Source organism: Dermochelys coriacea, chromosome 6 (assembly GCF_009764565.3).
Source record: "Dermochelys coriacea isolate rDerCor1 chromosome 6, rDerCor1.pri.v4, whole genome shotgun sequence".
NCBI lineage: Eukaryota > Metazoa > Chordata > Testudines > Dermochelyidae > Dermochelys > Dermochelys coriacea.
In genome coordinates this window covers 104702884-104728789 of record NC_050073.1, presented here as the reverse complement: position 1 = coordinate 104728789, position 25906 = coordinate 104702884, and the positions used below count along the sequence as shown (strand labels likewise).

Genomic DNA, 25906 nt, shown 5'->3' with positions numbered 1-25906 from the left:
CATTACCAAATTTGCATGAACAGTTTACCAACAGAACTTTAATGCGCGGACACATCAAGAGTCAGACTTAAATGCTGGAGACTTCTGGCAAGAAACAGAGTTCTCTCCAAGTACCTCTTGCCCCTGCAGAAAGCATTTTTAAAGACATGCTTCTACTTCTGCTGTCTTCTTCATTACTCATGATTGGATCATAACCAGACTGTAAGAGCTCCAGCCTCCCCACTGTGCCAGATACTTTATTCAGTGTGGCTGGAATCACAGACATTCACAATCAATTCTCTCTGGTAACTGGAATGTGCAAAAAGAGCTGAGTTGCCAGGACAACACATAAAACAGAGGGTTTTTTTTTAAAAACAGCCTTGAACTGCAAAGGGCTGGACGTATTTTACTGTTGCAGCTTCCAGGAATTACTGGACTTGCTTATTCATTCTATTTTAAAGTTAAAAATAAATATAGGCTAGTCAAAGGGATAGTTACTTTAGTCAGAATAATAATCAACCAAGTAGCTCTCCCAACGTTATGCATATTTGCAAAGATGTCAAAATTCTGCTGTTTAGCCTACGGACTTCCCCTCCAACCTCACTCATCGTTCTTTTTAATATACAGAGGGGAAAAAGTGTCAAATTGGGGAAACTGACAATACAGAGAAGAGATTATCACATTCTGGAAACTTACACATTGTTGGGTTTAGGGCCTGACCTCACAATGTACTCAGCAATTCTGGAGCTCACTAATTGATAAAGTCTATCATTATGCAATAGTACATTTAGTAACAGGCAATCAATGGGGGGGGGGGGTTGCGTAAGCTAGAAGTTCAGCTGACTATCTGACTGAACTGAATCTTTTGAGAGCATTTTCCTCATCCTTTCCTGACCTCTAAGTAACAGTGGCTCAGATCCAATCTCTCTCAAGGAGCTAATTTCCAGTTCTCTAATAACAAGACTTTTCACCCCCTAAAGTGCTTCTGCCTATTAGGAGGTACTCCAAAATCCACGGTTTTCCTAGTGGAAAGCACTGTAGAATTCAAGATCGCAGTGCAGGGATGGCAACAGGCAGGGTTTAAATTCTCACAGACTATTTCCCAGAGCCCCAAGGCTTCTACCGGAGGCACCGGGGCTCCCACAGGTCTGAAAATATTTACCTGAGCTCTGCTCTGAATGGTTATAGCTGAATTTAAGCCCTGGCACAGGGAATCCACGCTACTCTTAATGAGACAGCCATATTGCTATCTACTACAGAAAGGGAAAATGGGAGGGAATGGGAAAAAGTCATGTAAGGAGGCACAGTCTAAGCTGAATGTTTAGTATGTCTATCCTAGGTACTTATATGGCCTCCCATCACCACAGTATCTGAGTGCCTCACAATCTTGAATGTATTTATCCTCACAACACTCCTGTGAGGAAGGGGAGTGCTGCTATCCCCATTTTACAGATGTGGAACTGAGGCACAGAAAGACTAAGATGAGGTCTATACCACAAACTGAAATTGGTATAACTACGTTGAAAAATCCACACTCCATGCAATGCAGTTATATCAACCTAACTCCCAGTGTAGACAGCACAATGTTGAAGGGAGAGCTTCTCCCATCAACATAGCTACTACCTCTCACAGAGGTGGATTAACTATGCCGACAGAAGAAGCCCTCCCATCAGCATAGGCAGTGTCTTCACTGAAGTGCTGCGGCATTTTAAGTGTAGGCCTGCCTTCATTGACTTGCCCAAGGTTACACGGGAAGTCTGTCGCACAGCAGGGAATTGAACCAGCATCTCCCAAGTCCTAGGCTAGTGCCCCAACCATCCTTCCACTCCTTATATTAAAAAGGTGTAGGTAGAAATTAATTTTAAGGATAGACTAGGTCTGAGGCTCTGGATGGTTTGTAGATCCAAAAAGACAATGTTGGTTTTGAGTTTATATTTATGGATCAAAAATAAGGAGCAACAACAATACTCACTCTCCTTCGGCACAAACTTTATTAGCCTGCTTTTCACTTTCACTGACAAAGGCTCAACACGGCATTTTCCTGGGGGTGCTCTCCTGTGAAAGAGGAGCACAGACAATGCAGGATTAATTGCTTTCCAATGCAGCATTCTATCAGCAGGATTCTTTGTTTCCATTGCTTTTCAATGAATTTCGTACTTGTGGAAAAAAAGTCTATTTAAATGACCCAAATACACTCTTACACCCCACCCCACAAAATCCTATTCACTCTGTATAGCAGAGAGCTCAAATATTCACAAGCATGTGCAATATTTTGATAGCATTTTCTTGATCATTGCTGTATCCATCAAAGTACAAATCACTGGTGGGTTCAAACGATACAGAAAGATGTGAATCAAATTGAACAGAAAAAAAGCATAAAGCTATACGTTTGTTAGATAGCTGAAATGAATGTCATGTTCACATGCAAGTTTCCAAGCCATCTCCATAGAAATAAGATGGCATGCAATCATTTATATATTTAAAACAAAAATACTCTTCACTTTGCACCACAATTCACACAATAGAAAGGAGCCAGAAAGAATGATTTAAAATGGAAAATAAAAAGAATCTGGAATTTGTCACCGACAGCAAGTTAACAGTTTAAACAGCATCATAGATGCAATTCACTTCAAATTAGATTTTTTACATTCAGAGTCCCTTTTAAAGAAGCATTCTCTTAAAATGCTACATTCATTTGACTCAAGCTTGTTTGCCATGCCAGCGTCCCTCACTTTTGAGAAGTTACACGCAGTACATAGCCACTTTTTCCTCTGATATTTGGTTTGTTATTTTCAGGGCTTCTGAGGATTTTCAAAGCAGCGCAACAGTTGGATAATGCAGTCTGACTATTTGCATGCACACATGCAGCAAATAATCCCTACATAATTAGAGTCATTTGCATCTGCTGTGTCTGGAAAGAAGACTGTAATAGCCAGACATGAAGAATAGCTCTCTCACTTATTGACTTATGAATACTATACTTTTGTAAGCCCATGTACAAATCTTTATTTTTCTACTGTTATGCTCTATAATGAGTCCTACGAAGAAGACTTTCATTTATAATTTATAGATTGCCTGTTGAGTTCTGTTTTTCAAAATCTTAAATATTTTTATGTGGTTTGATACTAATAAGCATTGTACTTTGTATTTTAAAAAGGGATGCCCATGGTTTTAAGATGCTGGTTTGTACCATGGAAACTGCAAGCATCTTTTTAATACATTCTATGGTATGCAGGAAATATTCTAAATTGTTTCAGTTGATGGGCAATGAGACGATCAAAAAAGAACTAGTCTGCAAAGGTGTCAGAGAAAAAAAGAAAAGGGTGAAGTTCTGGAATTCAGAAGCTATCCATATGCAAGCAGAGAGATATTCTCTATAAATAAGGAGTTTTCCCATGCTGACTCAAAAAAGATGCTCAGAGAGCTGATGCCCAAATTTAGTTTATTTTAAATAAGCACATGTCTTAAAAAGCCTACTGGGCGCATTTATCTGAAGGCATTATTTGGTCCTTTAATAGTCATGTTTTAATTAAATTAAAATCTATAAATTCTCCCCAAGATTCTCCTACATTGTTAAAGTCCCAGATACAACAATTTTGTGCAATAGCATGAGATTCAGAAAGTGAAGCCCTAGTCTTCATACCACTGTCCAAGCTAGTTCCACCATTATACCAACAGCATAAATGGCAAAAAATAAATTCAGTTTTTATTTTATTTTTTCTGTTTTAGTTATAGAAAGTGGTGGTGCTAATATCAGGCTGGGCTGCGCCCTTTAATTCACACAGAGAGGCCCCTCTGTGGACATGGATCTCACACCTCCCCTGCAGAAGATGTCAGCCAGCTGCAGAAGGTGCTCTGTGGAGGTGGGCTTTGTGCAGGAGGGAGCAGATGGGCCTGTCAGGAACATACCAACCACCTTGACAAAGGCAGCATCAGTTTGGGCAGAAGTCATGAGGCTCCATTGTCCCCTAATACAGCAGGAATGCCACAATACCAGCTGCCTGCTTTTCAAGCTGCCACTAAATAACCCTCACAGCCAGGTAAGGTAACAAGCCCCCTTCAAAGCAAATCCATGGATCACCCACCAATGCAGACTCCAACTCTGTAGAAACCCGGAGCACCCACTAGGAAGCTTACTCAGAACTCTCCAATATGAAGCCAGTCCCTGTTTACACTGGTTTACTCTTTAACAAGGGACCAAGGTGAAACAAGGGCAATTTATTTCAGCCATAACCATCAATCACATTTGAACCCAGGTCCACAGAACCAAAATGTAGGTTTTGTAACAAGAGCATTTCTCACCGTGAGGTGTCTACTATTTTGTAAACTACTCCATTGGGAGCGATGGCACTTGGTACTCCAGTAGACATGAAGTAAAGTTCTCCTTAGAAAAACAAATAAGAATTACTGTCTGGGAAGAGAAAACTGTCATGTAACCTATGCATCCAATTGAAAAGACTGAATATAAAATACAATAAACAAACAGAGAATGGGCTTTGTACCAAGAATTATTCTGTGAAAATATTAACATAATTGGAGAAAATAGATTTTTATGAGGACAAATTTGATCAAATAAATTAGTTACAGATTATTCACACAGCTCTACCTGCCAGAAAGAATTTTATGTCAAAACTCATTGATTTCCTTCACACACACCCCTCTCCTCCCACCACACACTTCATTCACCAGCCTGCCTACTAGAAAGGCTATCCTTTGGGTTCCTCAACCCTGCCTCAGAGTGACTGGCTTCAGGCCTGCTGCTGAGGATATTCTCTGGGTTCCCCATCCCAAAAGTGCAGAGAGAAGGGAAGAGAGAAACAGGCACAGACCTGCTGATTGGGAGAAGCCTTGACCTGCCAGACCCCCTAAAGCATCTCCTATGCATGCAGTGAAGAGGAGAAGGGGAAGCAGCAGCAGGAGAGTTGAGATCAAAGAAATCATGGGTGTCAGTGGGAATCAAGGATATCAAAGAGAAACCTTGTGTGCAAAATCCTGAGATCTTTACTCTGATTTTGCTTGGGTAAACTCCCAACTGCCTCAAGATTTGCCCCTGGATTTTAATCAAATTTTGCCATGACTCATCAATAATTTTTCCAGACATTTAACCCGAAAATAGTCATTGCCCTACTGATGAGGTTAACTGTGCAAAGGAATGGACCCAAGAACACAACCTGACTTTTATGCATGCAGAAGATACCCACCCATACAGTAGCACCACCTTCCTGCAGAGAGCTGATTTGGGACCTTCCTTCAATTTTATGCAAATACCAAAAGTATACCAAAAAGATTTGTGGTTTGCCATTGCACAGGAGCTGCTTCCCACCCGTCAGAGTAGTAATCCTGAAAACAATCATTTTAGTAAGGGAAGGCCCACTCAAATAAATGGTAAAGTCATAAACAAACATCTCCAGACAGCAAAAGGGCCCAAGAGAAGATTATACCCTGAACTCAATTGAGGAAAATATTAATTTAGTGGTACCTCTTCTTTCCATTATACTGAAATGAATACATAGGAAGAACTAACCCGGTAAAAGATTACAAACCTGATACTCCATTGAACCTTGTACAGTCACTTATTCCAGTGCAGTGTAAGTGTAAAAAGCTACAGAATGGTAATATTTTATATCCACTTTGCACTCCATGGGGGGCATCAGCATTGTGTTTTAAAAACCCTTGCAGTGAGTCTCAGACCCTGGGACTAGAGACTTGGGTCGCAGTGTGGTGCTAAAAACAGCAGTGTAGACATTGTGGTTTGGGTTGGAGCGCTGGCTCTGAAACCTAGGGAGGGGATAGGCTAATTATGTCAATAAAGGGTTTTATTTTTAAATATAAAAAAGGGGAAAAATTGTATATTCAGTTATTCAATTGCATTCAGCCTGCATTAATACCAAACATTGTCTGCTCAACTGTCCACGAACAACAAAGAGTTATAAAAACATACCTCAGGGATTGTGGCAGGAGTCATTGTGATCAGAAGCCAACAGACTTACATTACGTCTAAGAGTACAAACTCCCAAATTTCCATGTAGTGCATGCTGCTGCTTAGCAACCATGCTAAACATTTGTGGAGTGACTCTAATGCGTCTACTGCTATGAATTGTACAGTGTGCTTATCCTTACTTCAGTCTCACAATCAACAATATGTATGAATTGCATATAACATTTGATCAACGTCAAGTTTTCCCTTCAGATCCTCTTCCCCCTCACCCCAGTTTCATATCATAAGAGATCACTCTTGTAACATACAAAGCCAGTAGCTTATCCTGAAGCCTTTTCACAAATAATATTATTTAAAACCAAGGCCAAATACTTTACCTACTATCTGAGCAAAACTCTCATTGACATCAACGGAAGTTTTGCCAGAATATGACCCTAAAAGGAAATATACAATTGTTTGCAATTCACACATTGCAAGATACTAAAACAGTGTACAACTTCCATTCTGTTTCACTTTGAAAGGAGATTTACAATATTTAAGGCCAGTACGAGCAGGTGTCACTGTCACCGCTCATTGTGTCTAATTTTCTGTCCATCATTAAGTGTCCAGTCCAGATTGCTAAATGAGCCAAAAAGCATAAGCTTGTTGTAACAAATACCAGATTCCTTTCATTTTTACCATCAACTTGGCCACCCAGTTGCATCTACACTGCAATAAAAAAAAAACCTCTGGCATTGAACCTCAGAGCCTGGGTTAATTGATTCACACTCGCAGGACTCGGGCTGTAGGGCTAAAAACAGAACTGTAGACATTCAGGCTTGGTCTTGAGCCCAGGCTCTGAGAACTTTCCCCCGCATGGGATTTCAGAGCCCAGGCTCCAGCCTAAGCCCAAATATCTATACTTCACTTTTTAGCCCTGCTGCCCAAGCCTCATGAGTCTGAATCAGCTGACCCTGGCCAGCCCCAAACCATGCTGTGATTCTTTTATTGCAGTGTAGATGTACCCCCCATATATTTCCTATGGCTTTTTCAAATTGGAAATTAAGGTTCCCGCTAAGCGATGTTTTAACATATTTGTCCCCAGGCATTCACTCCCCTCCAAATGGCAATGGGGCAGACTCTAATGCAAATGGATCCGCAGTAAAAATAAATAAAATGGCAAGCAACCTACTCCCAAAACTGCTGATGGACTCATCATTGCATGAGACACTGGCCACTTAAGGAAGAGAACATTATAATTGCTTGTTTTTGGTAGCTGAGAGAACTCGGGAGTCCACTTTTTTAATGTTTGGGCACACTCTGGATCTTACCTGAGCTACTCTCCAGAATGCGTGCTTCTTAACTTAAAAAAGTATTCTCATTCCAAGGTGTTTTGCTCTGAAGATAAAATACAACCACACTGTTCAGTGTAATACTATATGATTACCTGCCTCATCTTCAGCAAAAGAGATGATGTACTGATAATAATTATTGATAAGCCCAGGGAACACACACGTTTGTCCTGTTCCCATGCAAATTTCAGTGTACTGCCATTCTCCAGTAGAATCTCTCTCTTTCAATGACATTAAACGTCTGCAAGACAAAAAATAATTTGCAACAGGGACAAATACTTTTAATCTAGTAGTACCAAATGGGATAATTAAAAGATTGCCCAATTGTGTGACGGATGTGTGCTCTCCACTCATTTCTATTGAATCTAATGTGAAAGGGGATGAACATTTAATAGGACCAGAAACATGGGCACAGACTTTCATGGGTATGTATGTGCCTAACTCCCATTCATTTCAATGGGAGTTAGGCACCTCCTGTGACTGGATAGTGCAACGCATTAAAGATGCACCAGAATACAGAATGGTCATTTACTCTTCTTTTATGGTTTTAAATCAATGTCAAAGCCACATCCGTTCACATATACTGACACCAAGTGAATCAGCAACATCTACCGCTGTTGTGATAATCATATACCTTCACAACAACATGGAATAATGATTACATAAAAACATGTTACGTGAGTCATTTGTAATATGCAGTAAGGGTTTGCACTCAGAATAAACCAAGCGAAGAACAGTAAGTCAGCGAGGGTTACACTGCAGAAGCATTTGCAGACGTATGGAGCAAAAATGGAAGATTTCAGCTGGGGGTAATGCTTGCTGAGCGACCGGACTTACCCACTCATAAAATCACCAAATATGTACAGCCCATTCAGGTTTGGAGACTCACAACCCCGATAGACATAGCCTCCTATAACAGATTTCCCCATTTTGTGTGGATAAGCATAAATTGGAAGCACATCATCTGTAGAGGGGAGAAGATATTGTGTCTTTCCTTGTTTTAAGTATGATACAGAATAGCTGTTCCATCAATAAAATGATAGATGGTTACTAGTCAGGGATGTGTATTATCAAATTCCCATCCAGCTTCTTGTTCTGTGCTAAACCAACTACTGAATGGAGTCAAATTTATTTTTATTATACTTTGGCCTTTCAGGTCTCTTCTCCCAAATGGCTGTGATAACTAGGGCTCCTTATTAAGAAACTGACCCAGTAATTAAGTGTACAAAATAATTTAATGCTGGACCTAAAGGCTCTGTGATTAGCCGCATGCTGACATGGGAGATGCCTAGCTGTATTCCTGATCCTGGTCTCTCCCCTCTAGAACTGGGCTGCAAGCATGAAAGAAACTGTATGTTCACAACCCTGTCAGAGGGAATCTCGCATGACACTCTGAAGTAGAGGAACTTAACCTTGAAAAGCCACAAAATAATTGTGGTGAGACATCCTGACAGCGTTGCCATATTTAATGCAAAATATTCATGAAATCACCACAAAACATCACCAGGGTAGAGAGTCATTTTGTGACTCTCTAGGGCTCCATCTTAAAAGTTTCCTCATTCCCCTCCCTAACTCCTGAATATAGGGACAGAGGGCATATGTATATGGGGGCAAGAGGGCATGCATTTCTCTCCTCTATCCCTCTTCTTCCTCACAGCAGCTAGGAAATTGGAGAATGGAAACATATTTCTCTCCTTGAGCTGTAGCTCACGAAAGCTTATGCTCAAATAAATTTGTTAGTCTCTAAGGTGCCACAAGTACTCCTTTTCTTTTTGCGAATACAGACTAACACGGCTGTTACTCTGAAATATTTCTCTCCCCATCCTGTTTTCCCCACACTTATTTGCTGGGAATCCGAAAGGGCTCAGCACTCTCCTGCAGTCTCTCAGTGAGTACCCCCGTGACTGGCAATTGGCTCCAGGAGAGCCTTGAATGGCAGCTTGATACTCAGCCTGCTGCACTAGAGCCTCCTCTCTTTGAAGCGACCACTGTAGCTGAGCTAGAATGGGCACTGATGAGTTCTGAAGGGAATCCTAGGCAGCCCTCTTCTGTCAACAAATGTAACTCTCGGCCTTGGGAAGATGAGGGTAGTGTGGATGAGGAAAGCCAGCTGGGAAATCCCTTGTTGTGGACAAGAAACTTAATGAGCTGTTTCCATAAAGAAAGCAGTTCACACAACATAAACACCGGACCGGACCCTGAAAGCTGCCAAGCCCTTCCCACTCCCCTTAACTTCATGGTGCATTCATGTATTGTAAGGGTCAGGGAAGATGGATATATAAAAATTATACAGCATAGCTTCCCATCTAAAGTAGTTACTTCTGACAACTCAACTTGTTTTATTTTAAAGAATCTATGAAAGCATCAGAAACTATTCTGAACCCACGGTGTCACTGATAAAGAGCTTCCCATTAATGTAGCTTAAGTAACTGACACACAGAAAGGCATTAAAAGGACACTTATAAGGCTACTTTTTCAGTGGCAGAAGGAAGAGAATTCAGACTTAAAATGTGCCACATGCCTTCCAACTCATTAACCCACATTTTATAGCTCTTAACGTCCTTTCCTATGTACCAATTCCCTTATATTTAAATTCATAGGAAGATGATGTTTACATAGCAAAAAGAAAAAAGTAAGGCACTGAACAATATAAAAACCATAATGGGCCAGATGCTTGGCTGGTGTAAAGTGGTGTCACTCCATTGGCTGCAGTGAAGCGATGCCAATTTACTCCCACTGAAGCTATGGTCCAAAATCCATACACATTTATGGCCTGGCGTGCCCTGAGATTTACTATGTTGACCAAACTGTAGCAGACAGCATGTGTACTGAGTCAAAGTGTTAAAAATAAAAAGTTAAGAGTGTTTTCCTTTTGGGATTAAAAAATAAATCATCACACTGCATACAGAGTAGCCTTTTAAAAGCCAGCAGAGTAACCAATCCAGGTAAGGGAATAATAGCTTGAAGAATCTCTTTATGAAGCTAAACCATTTACAAGTTATGGAGATAAATCAGTAAAATGTTACTATCTCAGGGGCAAGGTGTTGGATAAAGCAAATAGCTCTGACTTCCACACACTTGCATATTAGTTTAGTTTATGTAGCAAAAATGAAAATTGTCCCTTGTGCATATTTATCCAAATCACAGAACCACCATGAAAACTTGGCACAGTTTGGTATAATTAGCAGCATATTTGGCTAAGAAGTGGAATAGCCAGGGCATTAAAGTTCAGTTCATTTTTCTCGTAACTCAAAAATAGCAAGAGTTTTTAATGTAACTTCCCAAGTCAGTTTGCTCCCAGGATGAGGCTGTATATGCCAAGTTTAAACCCAAAAATACATGTTAGCAACTGCTCAATCAACCTGTGAAAGCAGAAGTCAATAATGGAAGTCCAGGCACCACCCAATATCAAGGTCATTTATTTAGAGTGTATAATTACCTAGTGAGGAATTGGTGCATAGTTTCTTATCATAACAGCTGAATCCTTCCCTTGCTCTCCAGCCATAATTTTTTCCTCTCTCTATAATGTCAACTTCTTCAAATTTATTCTGTCCTACATCTCCGCAGAAAAGTCGCCCTTTCCCTTCTTTTGTGTAGGGTTCGCCCCTATCGAAAGAGCAGCGCCACATATTTCTCACCCCGTATGCATAGACTTCAGGTCGAGCTTTTGGGTCACTAACAAATGGGTTGTCTGGAGGGATTCTATAAAGAGGTCCACGGTCATTATTGTCCACATTGATCCGTAACACTTTGCCTAGCAATGTTGATCTGTATTTGTTCAAAAGAGAGAGGGGAAAAGACAGCACTCTCTTAAACACATATTCTTAACCAAAGATAAGTATTTTTTAAAAAAATGCAGTCTAAAATTTCATAATTTCTATTTCAGAAAACATAAGTCTTTCAGTGCATCAAATATTCACTAGTTGAAGTTTATGGGAGCCAACCTATGCAGTTTAAAGTAAGCCAGAGCTTTGCCAAGGGCTTTAATGAGGGCAGGATTTAGTCTTGCATACAAAAGAAAAATGGATTTAAGTAAAAAATTAAGGGCCTGATTCTGCAAACGTTTACACATTTCACTTTAAGCATCTGAGAAGATCTATAGACCTCAATGAGACTGCTATGGGAGAAAAGTTAAGTTGGCAGGTTAATGTTTGCAGGACTGCAGCCTAAGTGAATTTATTGTTCATGAAAAATGCCAGATGGACAGAAGCCCTCTATTTATCCCCAGAATAGGTGGCAGCAGCAATGCAAGCTTCCTCACCAAGATCCAGCAGTGAGGATTAATGGGATCACCTCCAGAGTGAGGGCAATTTCCTTGCCCAATCAGACACTGGCCTCCTGGCTGCCAACAAGGGTGCCAATTGTGGTGGAGCTTTTTGTTATCTGGATAGTTGTACTTAAGCAACTGGACCAAGATCATCTATCTCATTTTGCATGGGCCACTGAACAGCCTTCATATAGTAATTACTTTTTGGGACTACCAACGTGGCAGATTTAAACTGGTGTCTTGGAAGTGAAAAGCTCTATAGCCGCCATCTAGATGCTAGAAAACTGGGATCAGTTCAGGATATTGTGCCTAAAAATTGGGTTTGTGTTTCAGATTTTAATAGCTCTTTAAAAAACACATTAGTTACTGTTGTAATGTAAATTAGCATCATAACAACGCTTAATATGCGAAGAAAGGGTTGCAGTAACAAAGCTTCCTATATAGTAACAAGATTTATGACAGCACTTGGTTCATTATGGCATCTATGCAACATACTGAATGTGTAATGAAAATGAAATGCGGTGCACCATTAGCAGCTAATTTCCAAATGTAAGTATTTTGGGTGTTTGTTCCGCACTGCAAATGGCATAATCTAGATTAGGGAAGAGCTCCGTTCTGAATTATTTATTTTTAAATGAAGACATTTTGGTTTAATGGAAACATGGTCTAATGGATAAGCCACAGGATTTGATGTCAACATATCTAGGTTTTATTACATTATAGCATGAAATTAGAACCAAAGGAATTTTCTATAATTCCTGTAATATTCACCTTAAAAAGGCAAGAATATTGCTTTAATGCCTGTTGAGAAAACTGGAATTACACATTTAAGGAAACAAACATAACTAGAAAAATAGTTCCTCTCCCCTTGGCTTATCTCTTCTACTTAACCCCCCTCCCCAACCCAGCCCCACACACAAAGTTTCATACACTTAGAGGCTCATACTTGTTTTGAGCATTTCCAAACGTCCCAAAAGGATCGCCAGCCATGCCTCCATCCCCAGTAAATATGTAAAGATAACCATCATCTCCAAAGAGTAGCTCTCCTCCATTGTGATTGGAAGCTGGCTCTTCTACCTCCAGAATTATCCTGATCAAAACCAGGAATGAAGCATTATCAATACTGGGTAAGTTATAAGCAAAAGGCACAGTAGCACAATAGCCTAAGTACAGCTTTTGAGGCATGAAATTGTATGAGGACCAAGAAAAATACAAATCTTCCTCCACACCCTGGTGATAGAATTTTGCTTTGTCCTTGCTCTAGAGAAATCAGAGTTTTTTCTTTAACATGCTACACGCAGTGGGCCAGCTTTTGATTTCAGACACATTATATTTTGAGCCATACAATATTGTGCACTAGTCATCTGGAATCCCAAATGGTGCAACAGGGCAGACACCGTTGATTTTATTATTTTAGATAAATCCACAAAATTTTCAATGATATGGAACCATCACATTGTGCAGTAAGGAACCTATGTAATCATGTTTATGATTATTACATGCAAAATGTATTCTTTTAAAATAATACTGTTTGCACTTCACACATTTCATAATATACTGTGCATATTTTGGTTTGGCATATGCAGTCTTTTTTTTTTGGTTATCCCTGTCCTCCCCCTCTTCGTGCCTTTTATTTGTCATACACAGTTGTTGCTTCTCGTTTCCAATCAGACTGTAAACTATAAGGTCCAGGACCAAGGTCTACCTGTGCATTTGCACAGTGCCCGGCACAATGTGGCTACTATTCTGATTGGGGCTTTCTGAGCTACTGCTTTACAAATATCAGCACCAATGTGGACACAAGAACAAATGGGTAAAAACTGGCCACCAGGAAGTTTAGACTTGAAATTAGACAAAGGTTTCTAACCATCAGAGAAGTGAAGTTTTGGAATAGCCTTCCAAGGGAAGCAGTGGGGGAAAAAGATCTATCTGGTTTTAAGATTCTACTCGATAAGTTTATGGAGGAGATGGTATGATGGGATAATGGGATTTTGGTAAGTAATTGATCTTTAAATATTCAGGGTAAATAGGCCTAATCCCCTGAGATGGGATATTAGATGGATGGGATCTGAGTTACCCAGGAAAAAATTTTCTGTAGTATCTGGCTGGTGAATCTTGTCCATATGCTCAGGGTTTAGCTGATCGCCATATTTGGGGTCGGGAAGGAATTTTCCTCCAGGGCAGATTGGAAGAGGCCCTGGAGGTTTTTCGCCTTCCTCTGTAGCATGGGGCACGGGTCACTTGAGGGAGGCTTCTCTGCTCCTTGAAGTCTTTAAACCACGATTTGAGGACTTCTATAGCTCAGACATAGGTGAGGTTTTTCATAGGAGTGGTTGAGTGAGATTCTGTGGCCTGCACTGTGCAGGAGGTCGGACTAGATGATCAGAATGGTCCCTTCTGACCTTAGTATCTATGAATCTATGAAATATTAAATAGTAACAACAATAAAGCTCAAGGCTTGAGGCACAAATTATTAAGGAGAATTACAGATGCATATTTCACTTGCTCCTGGAATCTGTATATTACTGAACCACAAACTTAAATGATTTTTAAAGGGACATCCTTAAAACAGTCACACTGTGTTAAGACAAGTATTCTGATTATTGTTCAAAGCAACACCTAACATTATTGTTAACTGAAAGAAATTTGAAGAAAAAAATCTTTTTTCAGCTGGTTTACTTTGTGCATTTGGCATCACTTTAAGTATAGCAAACAGTTAAATATAAGAAAACATGATTAAAAAATACACATTTTGGCAGTGGGATTCAGGGTCAAGTGTAACACTTGAATTGTATTTTATTTTCTTATTTTACAAAACCCACTGTATTTCAAGTTGACAGTCTCTCTCCAATATCCGTAAAAATAATTGATCAGATAATAACAAATCACAGTATCTTGCATTAATGTTATCCCCTCTCCTTTTAAAAGATCCTAAAGCGCATAGTAAACAGATAAACTAGCCATGTAGGGATCAGTTCATCCACCACTAAATTTCATCACCTCTAGAATGGAGTAGCTGTTCAACAGCACATCAAAACACTACCCAAGCGTAAAAGTGAAGAAGAATACTGTAAGCAATAGAAACCTGATTTCTGTTCAGCTCCTCCCAAAGCAAAGGGATTCTGCAGAACAGCAAGACAAACTGAGTTATTAGTAAACAGGAAGGCAAACAGAATAGATACATTCTCACTCTTAATGCTAATGGAACCCCACACAGGATTACAGGCCTGACTGTCCATCTCTGGACAATATTCACAGTGAAGTCAATGGAAGCCTTGCCAAAGTAAGGGCAGCAGGACCAAGGTTTGCTTTTTTTCAGGTTGCAGCATGAATCTATTTTTGTAATGAACATTGTAGTAGCTATGCAAGAGGTTACAAACTTAGAGCCTGATGGGTCTTCATTCAACAGGACAGCATGAGAGTGAACGTTTGCAGGGTTAGACCCCTGATCCATTTCTCAAGGCTCTTCTCCTGTCCAAATCTAAATTTCTTATAAAGACTCACTTCTGCCATTCTGCCTACAGGGAACTAAATTGACATATATACACTGTCGTTCCTCTTCCCAGAGCCTCTGTCTGTCACTAGGCTGTGACTTCTTTGGAGCAAGGATCACTCATTCTTGAGTATTTGGAAGGTACCTAACACATTGTGGGTGCTAGCATAAAGATAATAAAATTCATAATATTCAGTGCTCTCATAAAACTGTAATTTTGAGGTCCTACTCCAGATTATAAACTTTATAAACCAACTCCTTTGTCCTACATGCAAAACTTCAATTATCTTTGCATTGTAGGTGCAGAGCAACAGCAGAATCAGATTAGTTAACTCAGATGCCGTAAAACATTTTTAATAAGAAAAATATAGCTGTGCTTAAAAATGGTGCAGTTAATATGTTTGGCTTGTGCCTTAATTCCGTATATTAAGCAATGAAACACCAACATTTATGAAACCAAAACCTTACACTGCCTTCAATGATGCCTTGTTTTAGAAGAATAGGATGCTCCAATTCACTGTAATGCAAACTTTTAAAATGCATACGATTATTACATGCAAAATGTATTATTTTAAAATAATACTGAAGGCACTAAAGACATTTCCTAATTTACTATGCATATTTTGGTTTGGCATATACAGTAATTAAAAAGTTATCTTATATAGTGTCTCATACAAATGTATCTCAGGATGTTGCACAATTATTACACATTTCTATCTACCTAAGGTATTTATAGGGTCCCTCATTACCATAGTATCCGGGCTCCTCATAATATTTAATTAATTTATCCTCACAACACCCTGCGAGGTAGAAATTTGGTATTAATTCCCATTTTACAGATAGGGAACTGCGGCACAGAGAGGATAAGTGACCTTCCAAGATCACACAGGAAGTCGGTGGCAGAATAGGGACTTGAAATGAGGTCTCCCAAGCCCTAAACTAGTACCCCTGAACATCCTTTCTCTGAATTTTGTGCCTATAAGAGTAATAAATAATAACAGATACTATAGCTGTGGAATTATACAACACTTCAGGGTAGCTGAAGGAGATACTGAAAGGCACTGAGAAGAGAAAACAGGTAGATTTTAGGAGGACATGTTAAAAGAGATGGATAGTCAAAACAGATGCAGTCCAAACAGAGGTATAGCAAGGCTGTCTATGAGGGCAATAGCACAGAAGAAAGCCCTTTCATATCAATGTGTAAAAAGAAAAAGGAGTACTTGTGGCACCTTAGAGACTAACAAATTTATTAGAGCATAAGCTTTCGTGAGCTACAGCTCACTTCATCGGATGCATTTGGTGGAAAAAACAGAGGAGAGATTTATATACACACACACAGAGAACATGAAACAATGGGTTTATCATACACACTGTAAGGAGAGTGATCACTTAAGATAAGCCATCACCAACAGCAGGGGGGGGAAGGAGGAAAACCTTTCATGGTGACAAGCAGGTAGACTAATTCCAGCAGTTAACAAGAATATCAGAGGAACAGTGGGGGGTGGGGTGGGGGGGAGAAATACCATGGGGAAATAGTTTTACTTTGTGTAATGACTCATCCATTCCCAGTCTCTATTCAAGCCTAAGTTAATTGTATCCAGTTTGCAAATTAATTCCAATTCAGCAGTCTCTCGTTGGAGTCTGTTTTTGAAGCTTTTTTGTTGAAGTATAGCCACTCTTAGGTCTGTGATCGAGTGACCAGAGAGATTGAAGTGTTCTCCAACTGGTTTTTGAATGTTATAATTCTTGACGTCTGATTTGTGTCCATTCATTCTTTTACGTAGAGACTGTCCAGTTTGGCCAATGTACATGGCAGAGGGGCATTGCTGGCACATGATGGCATATATCACATTGGTAGATGCGCAGGTGAACGAGCCTCTGATAGTGTGGCTGATGTGATTAGGCCCTATGATGGTATCCCCTGAATAGATATGTGGACAGAGTTGGCAACGGGCTTTGTTGCAAGGATAGGTTCCTGGGTTAGTGGTTCTGTTGTGTGGTGTGTGGTTGCTGGTGAGTATTAGCTTCAGATTGGGGGGCTGTCTGTAAGCAAGGACTGGTCTGTCTCCCAAGATCTGAGAGAGCGATGGCTCGTCCTTCAGGATAGGTTGTAGATCCTTGATGATGTGTTGGAGAGGTTTTAGTTGGGGGCTGAAGGTGATGGCTAGTGGCGTTCTGTTGTTTTCTTTGTTGGGCCTGTCCTGTAGTAGGTGACTTCTGGGTACTCTTCTGGCTCTGTCAATCTGTTTCTTCACTTCAGCAGGTGGGTATTGTAGTTGTAGGAATGCATGATAGAGATCTTGTAGGTGTTTGTCTCTGTCTGAGGGGTTGGAGCAAATGCGGTTATATCGTAGCGCTTGGCTGTAGACAATGGATCGAGTGGTATGATCTCGATGAAAGCTAGAGGCATGTAGGTAGGAATAGCGGTCAGTAGGTTTCCGATATAGGGTGGTGTTTATGTGACCATCGCTTATTAGCACCGTAGTGTCCAGGAAGTGTATCTCTTGTGTGGACTGGTCCAGGCTGAGGTTGATGGTGGGATGGAAATTGTTGAAATCATGGTGGAATTCCTCAAGAGCTTCTTTTCCATGGGTCCAGATGATGAAGATGTCATCAATGTAGCGCAAGTAGAGTAGGGGCATTAGGGGACGAGAGTTGAGGAAGCGTTGTTCTAAGTCAGCCATAAAAATGTTGGCATACTGTGGGGCCATGCGGGTACCCATCGCAGTGCCGCTGATTTGAAGGTATACATTGTCACCAAATGTGAAATAGTTATGGGTCAGGACAAAGTCACAAAGTTCTGCCACCAGGTTAGCCGTGACAGTATCGGGGATACTGTTCCTGACGGCTTGTAGTCCATCTTTGTGTGGAATGTTGGTGTAGAGGGCTTCTACATCCATAGTGGCTAGGATGGTGTTTTTAGGAAGATCACCAATGGACTGTAGTTTCCTCAGGAAATCGGTGGTGTCTCGAAGATAGCTGGGAGTGCTGATAACGAAGGGCCTGAGGAGGGAGTCTACATAGCCAGACAATCCTGCTGTCAGGGTGCCAATGCCTGAGATGATGGGGCGTCCAGGATTTCCAGGTTTATGGATCTTGGGTAGCAGATAGAATACCCCAGGTCGGGGCTCCAGGGGTGTGTCTGTGCGGATTTGTTCTTGTGCTTTTTCAGGGAGTTTCTTGAGCAAATGCTGTAGTTTCTTTTGGTAACTCTCAGTGGGATTAAACAACAGAACGCCACTAGCCATCACCTTCAGCCCCCAACTAAAACCTCTCCAACGCATCATCAAGGATCTACAACCTATCCTGAAGGACGAGCCATCGCTCTCTCAGATCTTGGGAGATAGACCAGTCCTTGCTTACAGACAGCCCCCCAATCTGAAGCAAATACTCACCAGCAACCACACACCACACAACAGAACCACTAACCCAGGAACCTATCCTTGCAACAAAGCCCGTTGCCAACTCTGTCCACATATCTATTCAGGGGATACCATCATAGGGCCTAATCACATCAGCCACACTATCAGAGGCTCGTTCACCTGCGCATCTACCAATGTGATATATGCCATCATGTGCCAGCAATGCCCCTCTGCCATGTACATTGGCCAAACTGGACAGTCTCTACGTAAAAGAATGAATGGACACAAATCAGACGTCAAGAATTATAACATTCAAAAACCAGTTGGAGAACACTTCAATCTCTCTGGTCACTCGATCACAGACCTAAGAGTGGCTATACTTCAACAAAAAAGCTTCAAAAACAGACTCCAACGAGAGACTGCTGAATTGGAATTAATTTGCAAACTGGATACAATTAACTTAGGCTTGAATAGAGACTGGGAATGGATGAGTCATTACACAAAGTAAAACTATTTCCCCATGGTATTTCTCCCCCCCACCCCACCCCCCACTGTTCCTCTGATATTCTTGTTAACTGCTGGAATTAGTCTACCTGCTTGTCACCATGGAAGGTTTTCCTCCTTCCCCCCCCCTGCTGTGGGTGATGGCTTATCTTAAGTGATCACTCTCCTTACAGTGTGTATGATAAACCCATTGTTTCATGTTCTCTGTGTGTGTGTATATAAATCTCTCCTCTGTTTTTTCCACCAAATGCATCTGATGAAGTGAGCTGTAGCTCACGAAAGCTTATGCTCTAATAAATTTGTTAGTCTCTAAGGTGCCACAAGTACTCCTTTTCTTTTTGCGAAAACAGACTAACACGGCTGCTACTCTGAAACATATCAATGTGTGTGAGACTGTGTGGAGGGAAGGAAAAAAAGTGTATACTAGATGAACGTATGAAGTGGCAAGTAAGGTGGTTTTCAGAGTTTCTGCTTTAAGACTGATGAATTAAAATATTATTTTCTAATAACTTTAAATGTGCTGAGCTGATGAGCCCAAAATGTGCTCATAACAGTGTGATTTTTGGAAGAGCTTGGCAAATTCAAATAAATGCAACTGTATTTATTTCATTCCAAAAGATACATATTTATTTGAATGCACAACATCACAGGAATGCAACATCACTCAGCTAAGAATACTGGGCCAAATTAATCTTTGGTGTAACATCGCTGACTTGATTTATATTGACTTCAGTGACATTCCAGTAGGGATGTATTTGACTTGCACAGTGCAGAAGTATACTTGAATGTGTGGTCAAGGTTTCTCTTTCTCTTTTTTCTTTCTTACACAGCCATCAAACCAAGGAAATTAAATGCAAAAAACTTTATGCAACATTATAGTTATATCTTTAGATGTTCAACGGTTAGGAAATTCAAATGTTTTTTTCCAGGGCAATTGTAATTCATCTTCATTGAACATGTATCTTTTATACCTTAATACATACCTGTGCAAAATGAAGCAGCTACAATTACTCTTAGGGAAAGGGTTTAGAATTTTCTGATCTTTGTACATTAAAATAAAATCTCAATTATAAACTAATGTCCTTTTTCCACTTTAAAGTTACAGCATAAATAGACTAGAACTTACTTCATATAAAATTAGAATGAAAGAGCAATATTAAGCCAAATAAATCTTGTTTATTGCGTTAGCAGGCCTTTAAAAATGCATGAAATTTTCTTTGAAATCTTAAATAATTTTGACAGATAAATGTGCATACAATACCTTTCAGAACTATGGTCCAAAGTATTCATGTCATCAGGAGAAATTCTGAACTCACTTATTCGGATTCTCTCTTCAAAATGAACTTCAACTGAATAGTAGACATACACTTTACCATTAAATTTGAATTTAGGATGGAAGACAATACCTAGAAAACCTCTCTCGTCTCCTTCCCAAGGTGAGGTAAGTACGGCTTCACTGATGTTCAGAAATGGCTTTTCCAGCCTTGACCGATCTGAGAGGTAGGTCCAAACTAAACCAACTTGTTCGGCAATGAAAAATCTGTGAGTTCCATCATGTGCATGCACCATAGCAACAGGATTCCGCAGACCATTAGCTACCTCTACTAGGCACAACTGGAGACAGCCCTCTGAATTGGCAGTCACTAACCCAAGGTTTTGATTAAGATTCTGATTTACCAGCAGGCGAGGGAAACAATAGTCCACATCATCAAGTGACAAATAGCGGCAGAACTTTGCCTTATTGTTTTCCAGGGCCAATAATTCTTTGTCCATAGAAAGATAGCGAAACATGGACCTGCATTTTTGCCACACCTGCTCACAGTATTCTTGGCAAAGTCCTGCCACTGTCCGCAAGGGAGTGGAAGGATCCTCAGCATCATACAAGTGAGCAGCATAGGGGGAGCATTCCTACGGAAAGAGCAGAAACCTCAGTCACTTCAAAATGTGGCCAAAAAAATTTCACCAAAATATGAAACGTCATTTTATCACAACATCATGCATGTGACTCACGGTGCAAATATATTTACATAAGTAAAGATCTCAGACCTCTGAAAATGATTCATCCCAACAATCGAGGTAATAACCTTAAGTACAGATGATGGGAGCCAACTCAATGGTAGTTCTCAAATGTGGATTCAGGTATTCAAGCCTGAGTGACAACACAAAAAAAACTGGACCCAGACTCATGGGTATGCTTAGTGTATATCACGCCGATGTCCTAACAGAGGAAAAGTGAAGTTTTGTGTTACAGGCTCTATTGTCAAAAGTCACCATTGCTTTACTCCAGTTTAATGCTGGAGCAACTGCATTGAAATCATGGAGTTACACCTGTAACGGTAAAACTGGACCAACACAGAAGAATCAGGTCCAAAAATTTCCACAGTGAAAGAAGCAGCAACTGAGCTGCTATAGCTCTATAGCTTCCATTCCTCTTCAACTGATAAAGGGATGCACTGCTGTAACAGCAACATAGAGTGAGGACCACAGATCTGTGAGCACAAACTACATTTGAATACCCAACTACCTGACTAGTGAGTGCAAATGCATCTTGAGACCATTGAACTAGATTGTAAACTCTTAGGGTAGATACTATTCATGCTATGAGTAGGGCCGTACCAAATTCATAGCCATGAAAAAAAATTACAGTCTGAAATCTGCTCTCCCCCCATGAAATCTGGTCTTTTGTGTGCTTTTACCCTAATCTATACAGATTTCACTGGGGCTCCTGACCCAAAAGGGAGTTGCAGCGGAATAGCAAGGTTATTTTAGGGGGGTTGCAGTATTACCACGCTTACTTCTGCGCTGCTTTCAGAGCTGGGTGGCCAGAGAGCGGCAACTGTTGGCCAGGATCCAAGCTCTGAAGGCAGCATCCCACCAGCACCAGTGCAGAAGTAAGGGTGGCAATACCAGACCATGCCACCCTTATTTCTGCGCTGCTGCCTTCTGAGCTGGGTGGTTGGAGAATGGTGCCTGTTGATTGAAGTTCCAGCTCTGCAGGCAGCAGCTCTGCCTTCAGAGCTGGGCTCCTGGCCAGCAGCTGCTGATCTCCAGCTGCCTAGCTCTGAAAGTAGCACTGCCGCCAGCAACAGCGCAGAAGTAAGGGTAGCAGTACCACAATCCCCCTGCAATAACCTGGCCCCTTGCAACTCCTTTTTGGTAGAGGACCCTTGCAATTACAACACGGTGAAATTTCAAATTTAAATAGCTGAAATCATGAAATTTATGATTTTTAAAATCCTATGACTGCAAAATTGACCAAAATGGATCATGAATTTGGTAGGGCCCCAGCTATGAGATGTTACAGTGTTCCAATCCAGACTGGGCCCTTTGGTAGCTACTGCAACACAAATAATCAACAGTTTATGAAGATGCCCTGCTTAAGAACTGAATCAAATTCATACAAGGGTTATCTGTCATAAGCACATTTTCTTGACATAAGAAGTCACTTACATCCAGAAAACTACTTGTCTCTTACAAACTGACCAAAACACCCAGTTCTCTTGATTTTCAGGTGTTTTTTCTTGTCAAGTAATAATACATTACTTTCCACTTCTAATGCACCTTCCAGACAAAGATATTAAAGTGCTCTATAACAATGCAATAAACCTCAATTGGTAAGGATTTTTAATTTCAAGTGATAGATAAATAAACAGACAAAGAAAGGAAGAATGATTTATCACATATAACTAAGCAAGTCTGTGGTATAGCTGGGAAAAGAAACCAACTCTCTTGAATAAATCCGTGCTTTAATTATAGGGCCACACTTCTCCTAAGCAAAATGTGCTTAATTTAAAAAAACAACAACATACAGATTAGGTCATTAGTCAATGATGAAAAGAAAAAACATCCAAGATACCTATATTTAAATTAGCTGGTAAATATACACAATTGTACTACACACAATATTTCATTTTCATAATAGTTCTGGCATCTCCCATAATAAAGCAAGGGACTATGTAACAGATCTGGTTAGTGTATAGTAAGATTTCTTATTATGTTAACCTATTCATTGCAAAATGAAGGTTATTATGCTGATTGCCCTTCAAATGAACAGCAATTAATGTGAAAAAAAGCAGATTCAATGAGACAAAACACCAAAACTGCATACACAGATTGAGTAACTGTACACCAATTCACTTATGCAAATATAAAAGTGTGCAAGGCATAGCAGATAAACTGGCATATTTCCTGGTGCATTTGTTCTGGCCATGATTGAAGATTTGGTCTTAAAAGTCAAACCTTAATACAAAACAGCAAGAGAATTCCAACTTAAAGCTATTATAGCATTCATATTGGCCACACATGCATAGCTCACATTGACCTCAATGGAGTTCCACACACATATGGAGAAGAAAACAGACTCATATTAAATGCTGTAGTACATATGGTTCTCTGACAGGGTATCTTACACTCCATATGCACTATAGAACAATATTCTGGTTTCAATACAGGAGATAAAAATGGCATAGAAGCATGAATGCCTAATTCCTTTGTTACTGTGTTTGATCCTTAGGGCTTGTCTATATTACCTGCTCGCTCGACAGGCAGCAATCGATCCAGTGGGGGTCGAAGATGCGATAAGTCGACCGCTGAGCGCTCTCCTGTTGACTCTGGTACTCCACCAGGGCGAGAAGTGCAGGTGGAGTCAACAGGAGAGCGTCAGCCGTTGACTTACCGCAGATCTAAGTATGTCAACTTCAGCTACATTATTCATGTAGCTGAAGTTGCGTAACTTAGATCGATTCCCCACCCACAGTGTGGACCAGGCCTTAGTCTTAAGTCAGTGTTAATAACAGAAGATATTATGGATAACCTTATATGCGAGTCATAACACATCTGTGGTGCCATTTGTATACACACAGTAACATCTCATTGGAAATGATGTACAAAAGATTAACGAACAGCCAGATACTGCACTGAACCATGTTTCTGTAGTATTTTCCACTACTAAAATGCTCAAAGTTGGGAGACCTTCTGATTCTGAATCCGAAACACAAGAAGCCTGACCTTGAAATTCTTTGCTTGCGAATCAAGTGGTGCATCCAACCCCTAATGCTACTTTATTTGTTGTGTTCAGTTAGTTATAACGTTAACTGACTTTGCACTGAATTCATGGCACAGCAGGACCAGCAGATCTAAATTCTCTTCTACAAATTACAAGCTATACTGTTTTATTAATGCTTCTAATTGAACTCTTCTAGGGCTTGATCCAGAGCACATGGAAGCTAGTGGACAAGACTGGCCAATACCGTGATAAGAATGGAAATTAACACTGTCAGTAATTTAAGTAGCTGGCTGGATTTTTTTATATATGCCTGAATTATTTAGGCAGCTAATTTACAGAGTTACGAAAAATATTTACCTAAGCATTGACTTTAACAGCAACAATTAGAATCAGGATTGGTACTCAGATCCAGCAATGATTTACCCATGGTATCAGTTTGGCAGTTCTGATGCAAGTTTTTAGAAAAGTGTTCTACTTTCCACTTAGCCTTTGATACTTCTTATCATTTTCAACCTAGGAAGCACAATACTCTTACTTTTAAAAATGATATATTTATTTAGGAGATTGTAGTTTAATGGGAAAAAGCCTTTGCCCTCCATCTCTTTACAAAAGTTTTCACCAGGCTGTACTCATACATGTAATTATTTTCACTTTATATAGTTTGTCCTCAGCCCCTTCCTTGCTGCTTTGCAGCACAAAAGCAGCCTTAACTGGCCCCTTGAAAATTTCACCTGCGATGGAAAGTCTTTGAATAGCATAAAGCAGGGACTGGCAACCTTTGGCATGCAGCCTGTCAGGGAAATCCGCTGGTGGGACGAGACCATTTGTGTACCTGCAGCATCCGCAGGTTCGGCTGATCGCAGCTCCCACTGGCGCGGTTCGGAAGGGGAGAGGTAACAGGGGGTGCAGTGTCACCTGGCAGAGCGGGCCCTGCAGGGAGGGGAGGGGGAGCACGGGCTGTGGTGTCACCGGGCAGAGCGGGCGCTGCGGGAAGGGGAGGGGGCGCGGTGTCACCGGGCAGAGCGGGCGCTGCGGGAAGGGGGCGCAGGGGGCGCGGTGTCACCGGGCAGAGCGGGCGCTGCGGGAAGGGGGCGCAGGGGGCGCGGTGTCACCGGGCAGAGCGGGCGCTGCGGGAAGGGGAGGGGGCGCAGGGGGCGCGGTGTCACCGGGCAGAGCGGGCGCTGCGGGAAGGGGAGGGGGCGCAGGGGGCGCGGTGTCACCGGGCAGAGCGGGCGCTGCGGGAAGGGGAGGGGGCGCAGGGGGCGCGGTGTCACCGGGCAGAGCGGGCGCTGCGGGAAGGGGGCGCAGGGTCACCTGGCAGAGCAGGTCCTGCAGGTGGCTGGCGCAGGCGGCGTAGACAGGCGGGGCCAGGCGGCCGCTCAGGCTGTAGTACCGCTCCATCAGCTGCCGGTCCTGCTCCGCGTCGCAGCAGCCGAAGTCCGAGTACTGCACGCAGAAGTCGAGCGGCTGCGGCGGCCTGAAGGGCGGCTTGAAGTCCAGGCACTGCGGGTGGGGTCGCACGTGGCCTAGCCCGGCCAGCAGCAGCAGCAGCAGCAGCGGCGGCGGCGGCGGCGCCAGGAGCGGGGGCCGCGACCCCGGCCCAGCCCCCCCGGAACCCGGCGCCGCGCTGCCATGTACCATGCTGGGCGCTGGGCTCAGTGCGGCCGGCAGCCTGGCTCCCGCCCGCTCCACGCCCCGCCTGGGCGGGCTCGGGTTATGCAATGCCCCGGGCCGCCCCTTGGCTGCACCTCGCCCAGCCGCTCCCACCCCTCCGGCCCTCGGGGCAGCCTGGCCGCGCCGGAAGCCAGCGGGCCGGCAGAGGCGATTCCCCGGCCGCCGGGGCGGGAGCTGGCCGGCCCCGCTGTCTGCTGCTCTCGGTGCCCTAGGGCCGGGGGCCCCGGCGTCAGGCTGAAGCGCCGCCCCGGCTCTGGGCAGAGCCAAGAGCAGCTGCAGGGAAGGAAGCGCACGTAGAAGCAGCGATGTTGGCCGAGCCATTCTGGGCTGCGGCTCCCGGGGGGGCAGCTCCA

At 42.0% G+C, this 25906-nt stretch overlaps 1 protein-coding gene across 2 annotated transcripts in view; it reads right to left on the bottom strand.

The window, feature by feature from the left end:
• HHIPL1 (HHIP like 1) overlaps nucleotides 1-25906 on the bottom strand; it is a 27249-nt gene extending 1343 nt beyond the window's left edge. The window contains exons 1-8 of one of the 2 annotated variants that reach the window (XM_038405949.2): nucleotides 25194-25906; nucleotides 20136-20782; nucleotides 12462-12605; nucleotides 10688-11016; nucleotides 8086-8212; nucleotides 7344-7489; nucleotides 4282-4363; nucleotides 1952-2034 (exon numbers count right to left, since the gene is read on the bottom strand). In XM_038405949.2, coding sequence (XP_038261877.1) covers nucleotides 1952-2034; nucleotides 4282-4363; nucleotides 7344-7489; nucleotides 8086-8212; nucleotides 10688-11016; nucleotides 12462-12605; nucleotides 20136-20782; nucleotides 25194-25874 — 2239 coding nt within the window. In that variant the 5' untranslated portion in view covers nucleotides 25875-25906. The remainder of the gene's footprint in view (nucleotides 1-1951; nucleotides 2035-4281; nucleotides 4364-7343; nucleotides 7490-8085; nucleotides 8213-10687; nucleotides 11017-12461; nucleotides 12606-20135; nucleotides 20783-25193) is intronic. The other variant, XM_038405948.1, reaches the window with a different exon arrangement.